Genomic DNA, 19,007 nt, shown 5'->3' with positions numbered 1-19,007 from the left:
GCTGAGGTAACTTTTTTTTTTTTTTTTTGGATTTTCGACACAGGGTTTCTCCGTAGCTTTTGGTTCCTGTCCTGGAACTAGCTCTTGTAAACCAAGCTGTCCTCGAACTCACAGAGATCCGCCTGCCTCTGCCTCCCGAGTGCTGGGATTAAAGGCATGCGCCACCATCGCCCGGCATGAGGTAACTTTTAAATGATGGGTTGTATGTGACGGTTGACTTTTTGGTTGTGCATCTTCCCATACCCTTTCCTGCCAGGAAAAAACAATGGACTGAATACAAACACTAGTTTAACTGAAAAACTCTGTTAATGGAAGTTGCAAAGAAGGGCAATCTGTGTCTAAGTTTCACCTCAAGATTGTAAAAATCCCTTTGTTACTACCTAATTCTTGTTACTTCTTAATATAAAAAGGGAGGGTTCGAAAGCTGGCCTTTGCCGCAGCCTTACAAGTCCATCCATCTCTGGCTGCGGTCTCAGCCAGCTGATAAGCTTTTTGTGCTCCATGGAGATTTATTTTTTTTTAATTTTTTATTTTTTCCTGGAATGAAGTTTGCTTCTGGTTTATTAGATTTGGTGGTCTGTCCTCATCTTTGCGTGACCCCTGTGGACCCAACATTAGCTGCATTCCCTGAACCAGGTAACAGTGAGCAACTGTTGAAATGAAAACTCTAGGAACTTCAGTGACTTTTCTCCTTTAGCAAAGTTACTATGACTTTAGTGTGCAAAGATCAACAAAACAACTCAGGATCATGCATTAAATTAAAAGTGAGAATTTTATCAGAAACTTGAAACCAAAAGGAAAAACGAAATATACTAACTTTGGTCAGGTAGATTTCCATTCTTTTATTTGACGGCTGTAGGCTTGAGGTAGGAATCACTATGTTTTCTCTTGGAATAAGAGTTCTGTTGAATACCAAACTATTATGAAGACCTCCAACGCAAGGACACTCTACAATAGGCCTTGTACTAAGAGAGCTTAGCAGCGATCTGTTCTGCTGTTCCTCCAGGAGCAGTTTAGTGCTGGCCTCCTCCAGCCTCTCATTAGTCCTGTGAAGTCCACAAAAGGCCAATGCTTAGTATCACAAGGTCCTAGATGAGTCTTGAGTAAGGGTTGTTTAAAAAGCTGTCCTGTGAATACATGCAATTTGCACCTCAACAGGGACTTAGCATGAAAAACCTGTCAGAATGTAAATGCTGAATATTACAGGTTTTAAATTATTCTAAAAAGTGCAGGTATTTCTAGAGGGACTCTTTTTTTTGGAGACAGATTTTCTCTGTAGTTTTGGAGCCTGCTCTGTAGACCCCAGGCTGGCCTTGAACTCACAGTGGTCCTCCTGCCTCTGCCTCCTGAGTGCTGAGATTAAAAGCATGTACCACTATCACTACCACGAGGCAAATATTTTTTTATTTTACATACCAATCCCAGTTCCCTCCCCCTTTCCTCCTTCACCACCTTTCCCCATTCACTTTTCAGAGAGGGTGAGGCCTCCCATGGGGAGTCAATAAAGTCTCCCACATCATTTGAGGCAGGAGCAAGACCCTCCCCCCTGTATCTAGAGGGATATTTAACAAGTAATTCCAACAAAGTAGGAGGGAGAGACAGGGCTGTTGAGATGTAACCGGTAACAGCTGCCTTCTGGAAAGGCTCTGCTTCCTGGCATCCTGAAGGTGTCATCAGAAACACCCTGTTAAGTGCTAACTGGGAGATGACTGGAGGATCAGCTTCCCTGTGTATAATTGAAACCTTTCACTCCCTGAAGAGATGAAGGAGAAACTTCCCTCACGAGATGTTTACACATTTGCTCCCATTACTCAGGATAAACTGAGCACCTGACACCAAGGACTAACTTGGAGCAGCACCAGGAATGCGGCGCTTCTGTTCTGTGTTAACACTTCCTACATCACATGTAAATTCGACACAGACTAGAAAATCTGTCCATTAGTCTGTTCACAGGAACCTCTAATGGAAACACTAAAGATGACAATCAGAGAAAACTGAAGTATCAAATGCTGAAAGTGCCCAAAGGAGGAATATCAGCAGTACCCTTGGGACTACGCTGTCTTCTTCCCAAAACAAAACATAACCAAGTCTGTGCACAATCCTATTTAAAGGATGTGGAAATACAATTGTATAACAATATAACCGTCTTAACTATAACGCTTCAAAAATATCTATCCGGAAGCCCAACAGATCATATCAACTAAGACAAAAATGACAAAGAAGAATATGAACTATGCCCAAGTAACATTTGCGGGTCACCGCCGACATTCCTTCTAGACACGTGTTGCTAGTTAGCATTCCCAATCTCCCAGTCTTACTGAAAATGTTGCTGCCGAGACAGAGCAGTGAGCTGATTTCCTGAGCGCCGACATCATGACTTACTTGTTCAGTTTACTTGACAACGATTTTCTAACTCGGAGTTCTTCTTGGTAGAGTTGCTTGTATTTTTCTAGTTCTATTTTATCAAAGTCTTCCTGACTTTTCATTCTGGAGAGCTGGGATTCCAGGTCTTTAATCCGGAGCTCCATCTGACTCCTCACTGAAGCGTTACTGCTCTCCCTCAACTGCTCCAGGTTTTCCTGAGATGCTGCCTGTGCCTGCAGCAAACCGGAAGAATATGCTTTAGGAGTAATTACAAGCCAGTCATTATCCACGTGCAAACGAGTGCTGACACTCAACTGCATTCGGTGTGAACTACAACACACTCAATCTTCATCTTCTCTTGTTTATTATAGTGCTGAGAGTCCAATCCAGGGCCTGGTGCGTGCTAACTGAGCATGGCACCTCTGCAGTGTATCCCCAGTTCTGTGTGTTAGTACACAAGTAATCTGAGAATTCAAGGAGCAGTAGAATCAGCTCCCAAGTTTAAAGCTGGAACTAGATAACTTAACAACTCAAGAGTTTGGTACACTTTACGCATCAATTTGTTTTCCTTCTAGCAATCTGTTTTATACAAAATAGCTTTAAAAGTCAAATGATTCTCTAATGAGAGATCACGAGTTATAACAATGAAGAACACTCGAACACAGGACACACATGTCCTCGTCTCTCTAGAACCCTGGGAAACAAACCAGAGCAAACACACACTATGCACACAGCCAGAGCGCACCTGCAGTGAGATGAACTGCGCCCATCACAGAAACGGAAACTAACCTGCAGGAAGAGGTTGACCTGTTTTAACTTCTCCACCAAGTCCTGCCTGGCTTGCTCTTCGACCTCCCGCCTATACTGCTGCAGCTGACTGTGCTCCACCATATTCTTCTCCATGTGGCTTCTGAGGCTGTCGACTTCTTGTTCCAGTTTCCTTTTGTTCTTCTCTAGTTTCACACACTTCTTCTGTATGGTTTTCATCAATAGCAACTCCTGCTGAAGAACCTGATTTTTTTTACCCAAATGTAGACATTTTGAAGATGTGGTTTCCAGTTTTGATGTAAGATCATCAATCTGCAGGAATAAAGTGATACAGTTTGGTCATGAAGAAGGCTGAGAACACGGCAGCATAAAACCAATCACAAATTTTACCTAAGCTCAGTTGTAATTAACCTGCAATGACTCTTATAATGATGTTTCTTTTTTCCTTTTTGGTCTCTCAAGACAGGGTTTTTCTGTGTAGACCTGGCTCTCCTGGAACTCCCTCTGTAGACCAGGCTGGCTGCAAACTCAGAGACCTGCCTGCCTCTGCCTCCTGAGTACTGAGATTAAAAGCATGTGGCACCATGCCCAGTTCATAACGGGGTTTCTAATTACTCGAAAGATAAAGTCAGAGGAGTAGCAGTCATAAAACATGCTCCTTAGGATCAGTATTCTGCTACGCCACAGCACTCAGATTAGATCGTTTTCACGGGACTGTCTCCCATCTTTCCTTCTCAAAATGACTCTAGCTCCTTTTGGAAAATCTGCATGGTGGTCCAGTGTGGTTTCGAACTGCAATTCTCCTGCCTCAGCTTACTTAAGTGCTAGGACCAGAGGTAATATCACAGTGCCAGGCTCCTGCAATCTCTACTGAGCCATGAAGTTTTAGTTTGTTTTCTGTGCCAAGAAAATGAATCCTAAGAACCAGATACTAGGTTGAGAGAGGATTAGCTGGGACTGGTGGACTGTAGTCCCAGGGCTCAGGAGACTGAGGAGGGAGGACTCTGAGTTCAAGGCTAGCCTCGGCTACATGGCAAGCTCCTAAAAGGAAAGATGAAAGGAAAGAAACAGAAAGAATTTGAATCTAAACTCCAAAATCAGCCCCATTCCCAATGAGAAGAGCCAGAAGCTCACGCTTCTTTCTTGTTGGTAAAGGTCCTCAGGTGATCTTACAACTGCAGTAATGAAAGCCAGGGCAGTGAGTGTCAATGTGCTGAGCTGGCAGGTCTTGTGCCCGAGATTAGAGGCAGATGGAGGGAAGGGAGGCGCACTGGGAAAGAAGTCAAAAGCTTCAATTAAGAAAGAAAATTAACGAACCCTATCTTTACAAGTCTACCTTCATTGTGTCATGGCATCGGCAAGGCAGAAAATGGGCACAGGCTTCTTCTAGACGTGAAGCAAAGTTTCCACGGGAGTGAAACTAAAGCCCCTACTTTTTTTTTTTTTTTTTTTTTTTGGTTTTTTTTCAAGACAGGGTTTCTCTGTGGTTTTGGAGCCTGTCCTGGAACTAGCTCTTGTAGACCAGGCTGGTCTCGAACTCACAGAGATCCGCCTGCCTCTGCCTCCCAAGTGCTGGGATTAAAGGCGTGCGCCACCACCACCCGGCTACTAAAGCCCCTACTATGCTGCTGTTTGCTATTACCTAAGGCATGGAGTGATATGCAACCTGCCTGGGAAGTTCTCCCTCGAGAACCCACTTGACTTGGTACTGGCCTAGAGAAGGCATGTAAAACAGCGGGAAACAAGTGCTACTAAGGCCACGGAGAAACTGTCCACCCCAACAGTGCAGGTGACACAGTGCGGCCACTCGGGAAGTACACTGGCAGTGGGAGCTGCCCGATTAGCAGTTTCCACACGATGACTCAGTTCCCGAGAACTCAAGAAAAAGTGAAAATAGATGCAGGCTATACTTGCCATAGCGATGTTATTAGTACCTGACCAAAGTGGAAACAATAAATGATGAAGAGTTAAATCTAATGTGTGTTCTCTCATATGACAGGGCATGACTCAGCAACAAGAAGACATTAGGTGCAGATGCTTGCTACCACACAGGTGGACTTAACACTGTGTTAAGTCAAAGGAGCCAGCACACACTGACATAGATCACTAGAACAGGGAGCTACAGGGACAAAGCAAGAAATATTCTTAAGTGGTAGAGATTGCACAATTCTATGGATATAATATGGGTGGGATATCTTTACTATATCCCAATAAAGCTGCTACCAACCAATCAATCAATAAAAAAAGACTTGGGACTCATGATTTAGGATCACATAATGATAGATTGCAGCCTGGGTTCAAGATTTAAGATCAACAGTATGAAGCCGGGCGGTGGTGGCGCACGCCTTTAATCCCAGCACTCGGGAGGCAGAGGCAGGCGGATCTCTGTGAGTTCGAGACCAGCCTGGTCTACAAGAGCTAGTTCCAGGACAACAGGCTCCAAAACCACAGAGAAACCCTGTCTCGAAAAACCAAGAAAAAAAAAGAACAACAGTACGACTTTTTAATAGAAAATAATACACTTTTCATTAACATCATGTTCATAAAACAAAACAATATAAAACTTCAATGTATCCAGAGATTTATATTGCTTAAAATTATTCTTGGGCCCAAAACTGATTAAAAATTACCTTTTTTATTAGCATATTAACTGGGATATCCATTTCAAATTGACTGTTTTTTATATCTTGATGGCGATTAAGTTCTCTGTTTTCATGCTCACTTAATTCTTTTTTGGTCTTTTTTAAGAGTTCCTTAAATCTGCAAAAGTATATAGAGTAAGTTAAGTCTTTAAGAGTACGTTCAACAGTTATTAAACACACACTAAGTTCTAGCATTCAACAGAGATACATTTGTAAACTGTGACCCTCTCGTGTGTACAAAAGTTTATGCTATGTATAGGCGATAGAGCTAATATAACTACAGAATGCCTGTAATTATTTATATCCACTTTAGTATATTAGTATTAAGCACTCTTATATATTATTTGTAACCCAGGTATCAGTAACCAAGGAGAAGACATGAATACTCTTTGTTGCCTGTCGGCAGTCTTCTCCAAGGCAAAGCACACACGTCAGCACTGAGGACGTAGCAGACAGTGAACGCTTAGCATCCAATCCCAACAAGTATCGAGGAGATTATCCAAGGCAGAAAAAAAGAGATGGAAAAACCAGTTTGCGTAGAGGGAAAACAAAATAGAATGTCAAAAGGAATGAAAGAGGAAAGTCGCATGTGAAGGCTCAGAGAGATGAGAAGAAATCTACAAGTCTTCGACAGGAATATCAACAAAATCCAAGAAATGCAAAACCACATACAGAGAGAGCACAGGGCTGCACACGACACTCAGTGATGGAACTCCAGTGCAGTGCAAGCAAGGCCCTGGGGTCCTCTCTAGCACCCCATCCTTCCATATAACAGACGCACACAAGACAGTTGAATAAGAAGAAAATCATTGATTAGAATCAGAGAGAAAACTGAAAATCTGAGCAACAAACAGAGAAGCAATCATGTTGGGGGCTGCGGAGACTGGGAAATACTCCACTGTAAAAGACGGGTGACATGGGGACCAAAGCAGCAAGCACTGGGCTTGCACGGTCTGCACCAGGCCCTCTGCGTAAATACTACAGCCTTCAGTTTAATATTTTCACGGGGCTCCTGAGAGTGTGAAAGAGTGGGGTCTCTGGTTCTTGTGCCTGCTCTTGGGCTCTTTCCAACTTTCATGTGATAGTGTTTGTTTTATTTTGTTATGCATTGTTATTTCTTAGAAGCCTGTTCTTTTCTAAAGACAGACAAAAGGGAGTGGATCGGATTGGGAGGGGAAGGTAAGGAGTAACTGGGAGGAGTAGAGGAAGGGGAAACTGTAATCAGGATACAGGGTATGAGAAAAGACTCTGTTTTCAGTAAAGGGGGCTGGTAACAGAAACACAAATGCTCACTTCACTGTATTTAAGTCATTTGTATATGGCTGTAAGCATGAGACATACAGTCAGCTCTTTGTACTTGTGGGTTCCACATCTAAATAACTTTGCCTGCAAAATACTGAAAAAGGAAAAACTGCACTTCCACTGAACATACGCAAATTCTTTTCCTTTTCCTTATTTCCCAAACAACACAGTATAACAATTGCTTAATTAACATTTACACTTTATTTGGAATTTGAAGTGATTTAGAGAAGAAAACAGTATATTGGAAGTTGAGAATAGGTTAAAGGCAAGTAGTACACTATTTAAGGGTGTGAGAATCCATGGGTTCTGCCATCTGAAGGAGTCCTAGATTCCATCTCCTACACGTACCACAGCAGAGACTTATTGGTTGTATGGAAAGCCCTGCCTCCTCATTTAGGCCTGTGAATGTCCAATGGGAAACTCAAAGCACACACAAGCTTGGCCTTTGTTCTTAATCCCTTTTTCAACACCGAAATGTGAATCACATTCTTGCTCAAATCCGAGGACATTCTAGTCATTCAAGGGGAGTTTACCTACAGCTAGCTGGTAATCCTCCTCCTTCAAGACTAAGGATACAAAGATATGAGTAATAAGGTATTTTTAAGGTGTTCAGGGACAAGATAATCACCAGACTGTCAAATGTCAATGTTTACAGTGTCACATTCCAGGCCCCTGGTGTGACACCTGAAATCTTGTCATTACTCTGAACCCCTGAATCCATCTTCCCTTGCAGACTTGACCTCTTCTCTGATTCACCGCAGTGACCCTCGATTCTAGGATAGCGGACATTATCTAGAAACACCGGCAACAGTTAAAGCTATTTCTAGACAGCAGCCACCTTACTGATAAAATTCCACAAGGACTCCACAGACACTCTGACACATGCACCTTCCTCTCACCCCAGCCCTTCTCTAAAACAATCCGGGCTGGTGCTCTTCTCTGTGTCCTGAGTGCAGGGTACCCCAACTTTCCCCAGTATTAGTATTCCAAACAAACTCCTGCCTTGTGGTCACTGTCGTTTTTCTAACCTTTCAGTCAACTGGAAAGAGGAGCTAAGCTGGCCTCTTGGGGACACCCTGTCTAGATTCCGGTAGCAGTACCAAGGGATGACTATATAGTATTATGTATGTGTGTGTATGCATTTAAAATTGTTTAAATAGAAGCTCAATATCATGTTAACCTTATATACATATTAGAGATGCCCATGGAACAACAATTTATGTCCATGATAAACTTTTGATTTTAAAAAGAGAAAGAAAATGTTATATAAAGATAGTTTCTGATATAGTTAAAGAAAAACACAAATAGGTTTTTAAGATATCAAAATGCCTAAACGGTGAAGGGAAGGATACTACAAAGGCAGGAAAAAGATCAAAAGCGTGTTCAAAAATGAAACTTCAGCTGGGCGGTGGTGGCGCACACCTTTAATCCCAGCATTCAGGAGGCAGAGGCAGGCGGATCTTGTGAGTTCAGGCTAGCCTGCTCTACAGAGTGAGTTTCAGGACAGCCAGAGCTACACACAAAAAAACTCTGCCTCAGAATACCAAAAATAAAAATATAAAAATTAAAAAAAAGAAAGAAACTTCAAGGTTGAAGAGTTCAGTTGACATTATATGCCAAAGGCATTTACTATTGTCTTAAGAAAATTTAAAGAGTAATTGCAATATTTTAGCAATCAAAAAACTTTAGTCTTTACCAATATGTTTCTGAAGTAAATTTTAAAGTAATAATGAGAATGCAGATAGGAAATGCATTTGTATTTAGGCTTCAGTTAAAGCAATAGAGAAAGGCCGAGGAGACTGAAATATTAAACCTTACCCCCTCAGTTCTTCCTCTAATGCATCGTTTCTCTTCTGTTCCTGCTCCAAAGTACACTCCAGAGATTCCTTCACCTCAGCAAGTTTCTTCAGTTTTTCTTTATCCTCTTCAGACTTTGAAAATAATTTTGAAAGAAAATAATTAGTAAAGGATTATTTCTTTTGTGTGTCTGTTGGGGGTGGGGTGTGTGTCCCACCATGTGGGTCCCAGGGAACCCCTCAGGTTGTCTGGCTACCTGGACAAGTGCCTTTTTCTGATGAGCCATCTCACTGGTCCCAAGAAAATAATTTTAAAATTTAAAGCCCAATTCTTTAAAAAAGTATATTATCCTGCAGGAGTTCATGCATATTGTATTTATACAGATCTATAAACCGGATACCAATGTGTACACACTACATTGGTTAATTTTGAGTGTCAGCTGGACTGCATAAAGAGCTAACCAGGGATTAGTGAATCTGAGTGTATCTGTGATGACCTGCCAGAGACAAGCAACTCAAACTACGACGGCTACATCAGGCGGTGATAAGAAGGGAGAAGAGGGTCAGGACAGGTATGTCTCAGAGGTCCTGTCTTGCCATGACCTCTTCTTGTCTGCCCTTTGCTCTGTGTTCATGTGCTCTGACTGCCATGATGTTCTGCTTACAACTGGCCCAGAAACACGGGGTCAAGTGACCACAGGCTGCACTCTCTGGAACATTCCACTCTTTCAAGCTGTTTGTGCATGCCACGCATCTTGTCACAGAAGGCATAAAAGGAACACGAGGACAGACATTTGAAACAGCTCAAACCAAATTATGCTTTCATCATTATCCTCTCTGGAATTTCAGCTGCCAATTATTTTAAATAAGTTTTTACACATAAGTGTACCATGAACAACTAGAGAAGTTAGAGGCTACTGACTGGATTGGCTAAAAGCTGTCTCTCAGCAATTTTTGTTTATATTTATTTATTTGGTGTGTGTGTGTGCGCGTGCGTGTGTGCGTGTGTGTGTGTGTGAGGACAGCGTTCAGGAGTTAGTTCTCTCCTTTTACCATACAGAGATTCCAGGGAGCAAACTCGGGCCAGGCTTGGAGCCCAGGCGTATACCTGCCGAGTTCATCATGCAGTTCTTAGGTTTGTTTGTTGTCAGTTTGCTTTATTTTGCTTGTTTTAAAGTTTTTCAGAGAGATCAATGGTTATCCCAGGCTAGCTTGAAACTGACTAAGCAGCCCAAGCTGGCTTTAAACTTTTGGCAATCCTCCACCTTCAGTCTCCAAAATGCTGAGATTTCATGTCTTTCCCTCCATCAAAGAAAATAAAGAAAACATAAACTAGGTATAATGGCGCACACCTTTAATCCCAGCACCTGAGAGGCAGGCAGATCTCTGTGAGTTCAAGACTAGCTTGGTCTACAGAGGGAGTTTAGGACACCCAGGGCTTACATAGTGAGGCCCTGTCTCAAAAAACAAAACAAGTCAGGCAGTGGTAGCTCACACCTTTAATCCCAGCACTTGAGAGACAGAGACAGGTAGAGCTCTGAGTTAGAAGTCAGCCTGGTCTACAGAAGTAGTCAGTTCCAGGAAAGCCAGGACTGTTACAAAGAGAAACCCTGCCTCAAATCAATCAATCAATCAATCAATCAATCAATCAATCAATCAAAAAACAAAAAGAACCCCATAAAACAAATTTAAATTTGTATTCTTAATACATTTCTTTACAGCTCCTATACAGTAAGATTTCTTTCAACAGTTTCATTTTTGTAGATTCCCCATCAACATAACATCATGTTAGAAAATATTAAATTAGGAAATAAAATTGGATAGTTTATATGAAACTACTCTTTGATGTTTCTTTGGCCCCAGAAAGAAGAATCAACATAAATAATCTAGACTACCTGGCCCATGTGCCCTTGGGATGGACCGCACAGTGTTCAAGTCAGTAGTGAGAGCATCTAGGATTTGGTGTCCAATGCATCTACCTTGTGATCTTTTCTAGCATTAACTTTGCTTTGTTTTTGGTTTTATTTTGTTTTAATTCAAAGTGGAAAATAGTTCAGTGGGGGTGGGGGACAGGACACTTGTATCATGATTTAGTATCTATTTTTGATTAATACAAATTATAAGCGATTCATTTTCAAAATCTCAGTGAAAGTCTTTGATTACTAAAAAAAAGTCAGAAGCCTAGATCAAATCACTTAAATTTCTTAGAATTTAAAAATTACTGTAAAGTACGAGCGGAGCAACACTGTCAATGTCAATGTCCATAGTAACATTACATCAATTACAAAGTCCATCAATGGACGGACGTGTAAACAAGGTGTGGTATGTATAAAGCATTAGTACTGAAATCATTAATTCACGAACTCAGCCGACTTCCCTATAGAGAGAAGGACTTGTATGTGAGGGACAAACAGTGGGCATAGAACACAACACCGAGACTTTGCACACTGCCCACCATGTTCAGTTACTACAGAGGACTGCCCTCTATGTCCCCACAGGGCAACTACAGGGCACAGAGACCATGCCCTCTTAGTATCAGAGAATCCAGGAAGAGGATCACTTACCAAATTCACACTTGACAGGTTTTCCTGAAGTTGCTCAATTTTCTCTGACTGGTTTTTTATTGTAATTTTAAAGTTGGAGTTTTCAAGTTCAAGCCTAAAATTGTATTGTAAAATAATTATATTTATGAAGCATTTTTTTTAAAAAAATCACATATTTTCTGAAAATCAATTAAGTCACTATATAAATTCTTAAGGGTCTGAAACGCAAATGATTGGGTAACTATGACTTCTCTAGGTGTGGATCAGGAATCAAACCCAGATCCTCATGCACAGGCTACACCCCTAACTGCATCCCTACTCAAAGGTGTGCACTCCAGGGAACCTAGAGGTGAGACTGGCCTGGTCAGAGACTGCTATCAGAACTGACACAGCTGCCACAAAACACTGAGTCACAGCTGCCCCACTGCACTGCTATTTGCTGTATAAACACTGAGTCACAGCTGCCCCACTGCACTGCTTCTTTGTTGTATAAACACTGAGTCACAGCTGCCACACTGCACTGCTATTTGTTGTATAAACACTGAGTCACAGCTGCCCCACTGCACTGCTATTTGTTGTATAAACACTGAGTCACAGCTGCCACACTGCACTGCTATTTGCTGTATAAACACTGAGTCACAGCTGCCACACTGCACTGCTATTTGCTGTATAAACACTGAGTCACAGCTGCCACACTGTACTGATAATTTGCTTTTTAAACACCGGAGTCATGCTGTTTAAACTGTACTTTTGTAGGTGGTCTTGCATCTTCTCAGCATGTTGTACAGCCTCTCTGTGTTGATCCTGTGCTTCTTGCAACTGGAATAAAGAATAAAACAAAACTTTACTAATACACTATTCTAAATCTGCACACCTCATTCCCTAATCTACAGTGTTCATGTGCACTTCTCTGCAGTGAAAGCAAATTTAACTGAGTTGCTGCAACAACTTAATGCTCTCAAAAACTAAAGTATTACCTGACACCCCCCCTTTTTTACAGAAAAGTTTATCAATATCTGCTCTGTGACTGACAGTTCATTTGTAAATCATAATCTACTATGCCTGCTAGATCAGCCAGCAAAGTCTTCAATTGTATCCTACTGGATATGTAAACTGACCACATGGGGGAAACCAAGAAAAAGGGAATTTCTGACAGTTCTTATGCATAGGTGTTTTGTATCCACATATCTATGAACTGCCACAGCTCTGCCAGCTGTGATGAACATGGTGTTTAATGACAGCTGACAGTCTTATGAAAGTTTCAATGGAGGTATAGCCACACAGAAGCCAGAACACTGTTGCAGGGCATTATTTACTGGGAAAACCTGTTTCTAGTTGTGCTGTGGCTCAGCCCTAGCACACACCTTTAATCCAAGAGCTTTCTGCTTGAATATTGTAAACAGGATTAAATCAAGTCAACCATAGGTCAAGAGGCAGAGCAAGCAACAGGAAGTGAAGATAGGATTATGAAGAAAAAAACAATAGAGAGGATGAGGGACCAGGAGGACAGAGAGAGAGAGATGCATAGAAAGTGTGAGGGAGGGACACTGACATCAGAAGAGAAATGGGGTCTTTGGGGATGCTGGCTGAGGAGGAAGGCCAACTGGATGCTTTCTCTGACTTTGAACTTTCACCCCAGCATCTGGCTTTACTTTATTAACAAAACTGATTGAGAGTTTGATAAAAACAACAGACTGCTTGGGTCCAAAGCCCATCCTCACCAGCTGCTAGATGTATAGATTCTGAGCAAATGAACTTCCTGTATCTTAGTTTCTTCCTCTGTGAAATGGAAACAATCCTATCCATATCAATGGACTACTGAAAAGATTAGTTAGGGAATATAAATAAAGCACTTGAACTGAACATGGCAGCGAGTTAGATTTTAGGCGGGTGCTATGGCAACCATAGAAGAGGTCATTTAGGCACACTGTATTGGCTCATTCCTTGTGTAACTGATTGTGGCAGGAAATGGAGAGTGAGATCCATACTACATCTTTAGTACTTCCTGTAACTTCCAGAAATATCACTAGCCACCAGCAACTGCGCATGTGGAATACTTTTTAACTTCTTTTTATTCCATGCTTCTCAGCTGGCAAGGATCATACAGTGCGGTGCAGACAGTGTTTCCTGGTGTAGGCACTAATGGCCTGAGAGTCAGCTGAAATATGGGGCTCCATTGATAAACTGAGGGTCCTAAATTCACTCCTCCCGAGAACATTGGGTTGCTTTATCCAGCACTCTAATGATACATGAAGGTTTTGCAGTACAGGATACCAGAAAAGTTGTGGACAGAGCTTTGCAGTTGGTCAGCTTCTACAGACTTATAGATCCTGACCCTGTCTATATAATGAAAGAAGACAAATGCAGTCATTTTTTTCCCTCAGAATGAGAAAAAAATGTTTGATAGAACATTTCTCCTCTATTAAATTATGTGCTTTCTACTTCATATGCAATTCCTTAAAATATATTTACAATAAGAGCCTTATTATAGAGGCTAAGTATATAACTCAGTTGGTAAAGTGCTTGCCTGGTATGCATGAAGCAAGCCCTGGGTTAGAGCCTCAGCAATAATAAACAAGGCATGGTGGCCTTCACCTATGTATAAGTGTAGCACTTGAGAGGTGGAGGTAGGAGGATCCGAAGTTCAAAGCTATCCTCAGCTATGTAACAGTTTGAAGCCATGCTAGGACACCAGGCCACATCTAAAAAAAGAAAGAAAAAGAAAAAAGACTGGGCGGTGGTGGCTCACGCCTTTAATCCCAGCACTCGGGAGGCAGAGGCAGGTGAATCCCTGTGAGTTCGAGGCCAGCCTGGTCTACAAGAGCTAGTTGCTAGGACTGTTACACAAGGAAAGCCTGTCTTGAAAAACAAAAAAACAAAAAAACAAAACAAAACAAAAAGTCATCACCTTAATGCCTCAAAAGAAGTAATTACTGTAATTACTGGACTGGTACGAAATACTTAATGACTACTAAGCAAAAACATTTTCAATTTATTCGATATATGCATATCAGCTCTCAACCCTTTAAGTTAATTTATATCCCAATAAGAGACAGCTCATACAAAGAACAAAAATAAAAGAAACCAACCAAAGAAGCAAAAGCCTATTAAGAGTAATGGAAAATCAGGATGTCAGACTGAGGTAAATGGAGTCAGAGTCAGGAAATGCTTCATGAAGATGTTAACTGTGAGTCAGTTCTAAATTGAATGAGGCAAAAAGAATAAAGACTGGGAAGATAAGAAGGCAGCACGAGTGAAGATGCACAGCTGGTGCGGCAGCCTCGTTAACTAAGATGCTAAACCCCACAGCAGCCTAGAAACGGGAAGTGCCCTGCTAGTGACAGCTCATTACCTGACAGCAGGAAAATAGGAAGGGCTGACAACATCATGCTGAGAAAGAGAGCCATTCAAAAGGACTAAACACCACATGAAATGCTCAGAAAAAAAGAAATTACATCTAGACAGAGAGATAGACTGGTAGGTCTGGGGAAGACGGAAGGATTAGGGTGACAAGAAGCTCATGGCTTATTTAAGATGATGAAAACATTCTAATTGACTGTGATGACTATGTAAATCTGTCAATACCCTAAGAGATATCAATTTTTTTACTTTTAGTGACTTATGCATTATATGTTCATTATAGGTCAATAATGCTCTTCTGTTTGAAAAACTCCAATGGCATGCCAGGTGTACTGGGCCTGCTTATAACCTCAGCACTCGAGGGGAGGCGGCAGGGAAGGCTCTGAACTGAGGAGAGCTGCTCTATGCAGCTACTCCAGACCAGCTGGAGCTGCAGGAAGATTCTAAAACAAACACACAGAAAACAGATGGCAGAATCTAGACGCTGGTTTTCATTCTGTTTGGGGAAAGAATACTATATATGATCTGAGTATTTCCATGTGGTTATATTTCTAAGTGAAAGAAATGCCTAGCTTTGGAGACAGGTTTTAGAACACCCTCAAACATTTGCTTTCTTGTTTCCAGCACAGCGGATAGAGCATAAGGACTCACACATTTGAGGCAAACACTCTGTCTCTGAGCATACTCCTCAGCCCTTTAAAAGTTTTCCAGGCTGGCCTCAAATTCTTGCGTTGGTCTCCCAAGTAGCTTACATTACACTTGGCTAACATCTGCATTTTGAGCAACGTAAATGGCTTTTCTGTCCAAATTATCCTGATATCTATTAAATAAGTATCAAAGATGCTGTATCCACTCACAAAAATGAGGATAAGAAGGAAGCCAATTTTCTGGAACTTTCTATAAACACCATCTCTGGTTTAACCTACTTTACCTCATCTGCAATAGAAATATCTCTGAGGAAAGATATACAGTTCTCAATTTTTCCCAAGGATAAAAAAGGTTTACAAAAATTGTAAGAAAAAATGGGGCCAGTGAGACTCCGGGAGTCTGAAGACGCTGGTGGCCAATTTGAGGATCTCAGCTGGGTCTCAGGGGCCACGTGGAGGAAGGAGGGCAAATACCCTCCCTACCCACATACAAGTTGACCTCTGACCTCCACTGGAATGAGGTAGCATGTTTGGCCTGTTCCCCCACACGAAATAAGTATTTTTTTAAGTCAAAGAAAAAATAAATATCAGAATAAAACCGGAGTTTAAGAAGTAAGCTCATTATAAAGGTGATGGCAAATTACAATGAAAACATGAAAGAAAGCTGTCTTCTGGAATTATCCTAAGACTCTATCATTTTACAGGCTGTACATGAACAGTAGACACATTAAATTTCATACGTACCTGACTTCTGAGCTGACCTAATTTCTTCTTTAAATCTCGTGCCTCGTCTTCTAAATTACTGCGGTAGCGTGAGGAGACCTCGAGGGAAGCCTCTGACATCGACTGCTTCTTGAGGGTATCAGCCAGTTCCTGCTGGAGCCGCCTCACCACCACCTGGCGAGGTATTCGTTACAGATTTCATAAGTCATATTACAACACTGAGCTCTTCTCCATGCTCTGAAGAAAATCTGCACATTTGGTAGTGTGTGTATCAGTGAGGCTGGCAGGAATGAATTCCACATTGTGGAACTGTTTTACATATTTTAATTTACTCATATCTTAAATTTTCATTTTTAACTGATATGTAAAAACATAAAACTGTACATGTTAGCAAGGTATCACATGATATTTGATACATGTACCCTTAAAAGGTTAGACACAATTATGGCTACTAACATTGATCATTTCTTTAGGCTGAAATCCTTTCTTCTAGCAGTTTGAAATATACAGCATATTATTGTTTAGTAGCTCCACGCTTCCTGTTCTTAACTGTAGCTGAGCACCCACGGCCTCCATCACTGTAACCGAGCACCCATGGCCTCCATCACTATAACCCAGCACCCACTGACCACGGCCTCTATCACTGTAACCGAGCACCCCCGGCCTCCATCACTGTAACCGAGCACCAATGGCCTCCATCACTGTAACCGAGCACCCCCGGCCTCCATCACTGTAACCGAGCACCCACGGTCTCCATCACTGTAACCGAGCACCCCCGGCCTCCATCACTGTAACCGAGCACCCCCGGCCTCCATCACTGTAACCGAGCACCCACTGACCACAGCCTCCATCACTGTAACCGAGCACCCACTGACCACGGCCTCCATCACTGTAACTGAGCACCCACTGACCATGGCCTCCATCACTGTAACCGAGTACCCACTGACCACGGCCTCCATCACTGTAACCAAGCACCCAGCGACCACTGTAACTGAGCACCCACCGACCGCTGCCTCCCATCACTCCTCCCTCTTCTTCTCAATCCAATCTCTGAGAACCACTATTGTATACTTTGAAGAAATCAGTTTTTAAGGTTCTCTATTGTAAGTAGGATCACGAGGTCCCTGTGTTTCTGCGCTGGTCTTCAGTTATCAGCCTTTGGTCAAGCACCAAAGGATTCTGTCTAGTTGTGGGCAGAGTCAATGTGGATGGACTACTCCACTCCCCTGTAGCACCCGAGGCCACCTGATGGAGGAAGGTCATTGGCTAATAAAGAAACTGCCTTGGCCCATCTGATAGGGCAGAATTTAGATAGGTGGAGTAAACAGAATAGAATGCTGGGAGGAAGAGGAAGTGAGCTCAGACTCGACAGCTCTGCTCTCTGGAGCAGACGCCATGCTCCCCTCTCCCCAGCAGACGCGATGAAGCTCCGACCCAGGATGGATGTAGGCTAGAATCTTCCCGGTAAGCGCTCCTTGGGGTGCTACATACATGAACAGAAATGGGCCAAGCAGTGTTTAAATGAATACAATCTGTGTGTTGTTATTTTGGGGCATAAGCTAGCCAGGCAGCCATGAGCCGAGCTGTGGGAAGAGGCCCACAGCTCCTACTACAGATGGCGCCCAGACGTGGATGACTGAATCTACAGAAAGCCTGAGAAAGCTTGGGGAAGAATAGAGTAAAGCATGTTTTCTTGGTAGCAGCAATTTCTCGGGTCTGCTCTGCTTGCTACAGGCAAGCAAGCGCTCTCATCTAAGAGAGGCTTCCTGACTCAGCTTTAGCTGCAAAATCCTGCAGCTCATTAAGAGGTCCTACCACGAAACACTTAAAAGGTATTGATAAAAGCTGACTGCATGCTTGTTTGTTTTCAGCCGTAGCAGGAAAAAAGTTGTGCTGTTTTAAAATGCTGGCGTTCTGGTCTGTCCTGCCAGGGCAAACTCTGTTTGAGGTAGGAGGGCTGACTACAGAGAGAGGACTTGAATGTTGTCTGTGGATATAGTATTGCAGCTTGTTTGTTGGCAAGGACCTTGAAACGCCACAGACTTGTGGTGATAAACATGGCTACAGCCGGTACCTCCGCCATGAGGCTGGAAAGCTAAGGAATGGCCTGGATTTAGCTGGCAAAGCCGCGGCTTTAATCCTACCCATATTGCTCAGTAATTTAAAGGCTCGTGTGGTCAGAAAAAGAGATACAGTAAAGACAGATTCAAAGACAAAGAAAACTTTAAATGATTTACAGTGTGTTTAAAAATATATGCAGGCTGAAAGATAAAGTTCTTAAAAGTAAAAAAACAAAAATAAGGAAGTAGTTGGGTGTGGTAGTACACATCTTTAATCCCAACACTTGGGAGGCAGAGGGAGATTGACCTCTGAGACTTCAAGGTGTGGTAGCATACGCCTTTAATCCCTCTGCCTGGGAGGCAGAGACAGACAGATCTCTGAGTTCAAGGACAGCCTGGTCTAAAGAGTTATTCCAGGACGAAGATATACAGAAAATATAAAATAAAAGTAAAAGTAAACAAAATAGAGTTAAAATAAAGCTGCACAAAGATGGAAAATACACAGAGAATCTTGATACTGTATGCTATTATGCTCTCTTTGAATTGTTTTAATGCTGAGGAAGGAGCAACAGATACTAAAAGATATTTGTTTATAAATGCTGCTGAATTAATCCAAGATAGATATTTTCAAAATACCTTGACTTCAGAATTTGGATCTAAGGATATGATACTTTGGAAAAGAGTTTCTTCTTTTGTTTTCACAGAGGATGAGACTCTTTGGATCGCTTCTATTTCAATATGGTATGACAGACCACGCCCTCCTGAAGGGTTGCTGTGAACACCTTCAAAAAATTGCTTCGCT

The 19,007-nt window shown here is 42.1% G+C and overlaps 1 protein-coding gene across 2 annotated transcripts in view; it reads right to left on the bottom strand.

The window, feature by feature from the left end:
• The window catches only part of LOC130877791 (ankyrin repeat domain-containing protein 26-like), a 77,397-nt gene that overhangs the window by 4,822 nt on the left and 53,568 nt on the right, over nt 1-19,007 (bottom strand). For both annotated transcript variants that reach the window (XM_057775378.1, XM_057775368.1), the window contains exons 25-32: nt 16,167-16,319; nt 12,164-12,234; nt 11,437-11,530; nt 8,895-9,007; nt 5,763-5,892; nt 3,154-3,444; nt 2,383-2,597; nt 818-1,046 (exon numbers count right to left, since the gene is read on the bottom strand). In XM_057775378.1, the coding sequence (XP_057631361.1) occupies nt 818-1,046; nt 2,383-2,597; nt 3,154-3,444; nt 5,763-5,892; nt 8,895-9,007; nt 11,437-11,530; nt 12,164-12,234; nt 16,167-16,319 (1,296 nt within the window). The remainder of the gene's footprint in view (nt 1-817; nt 1,047-2,382; nt 2,598-3,153; nt 3,445-5,762; nt 5,893-8,894; nt 9,008-11,436; nt 11,531-12,163; nt 12,235-16,166; nt 16,320-19,007) is intronic.

Source organism: Chionomys nivalis, chromosome 1 (genome assembly GCF_950005125.1).
Source record: "Chionomys nivalis chromosome 1, mChiNiv1.1, whole genome shotgun sequence".
NCBI classification, from domain to species: domain Eukaryota; kingdom Metazoa; phylum Chordata; class Mammalia; order Rodentia; family Cricetidae; genus Chionomys; species Chionomys nivalis.
This window is presented reverse-complemented; position numbering and strand designations above follow the sequence as displayed.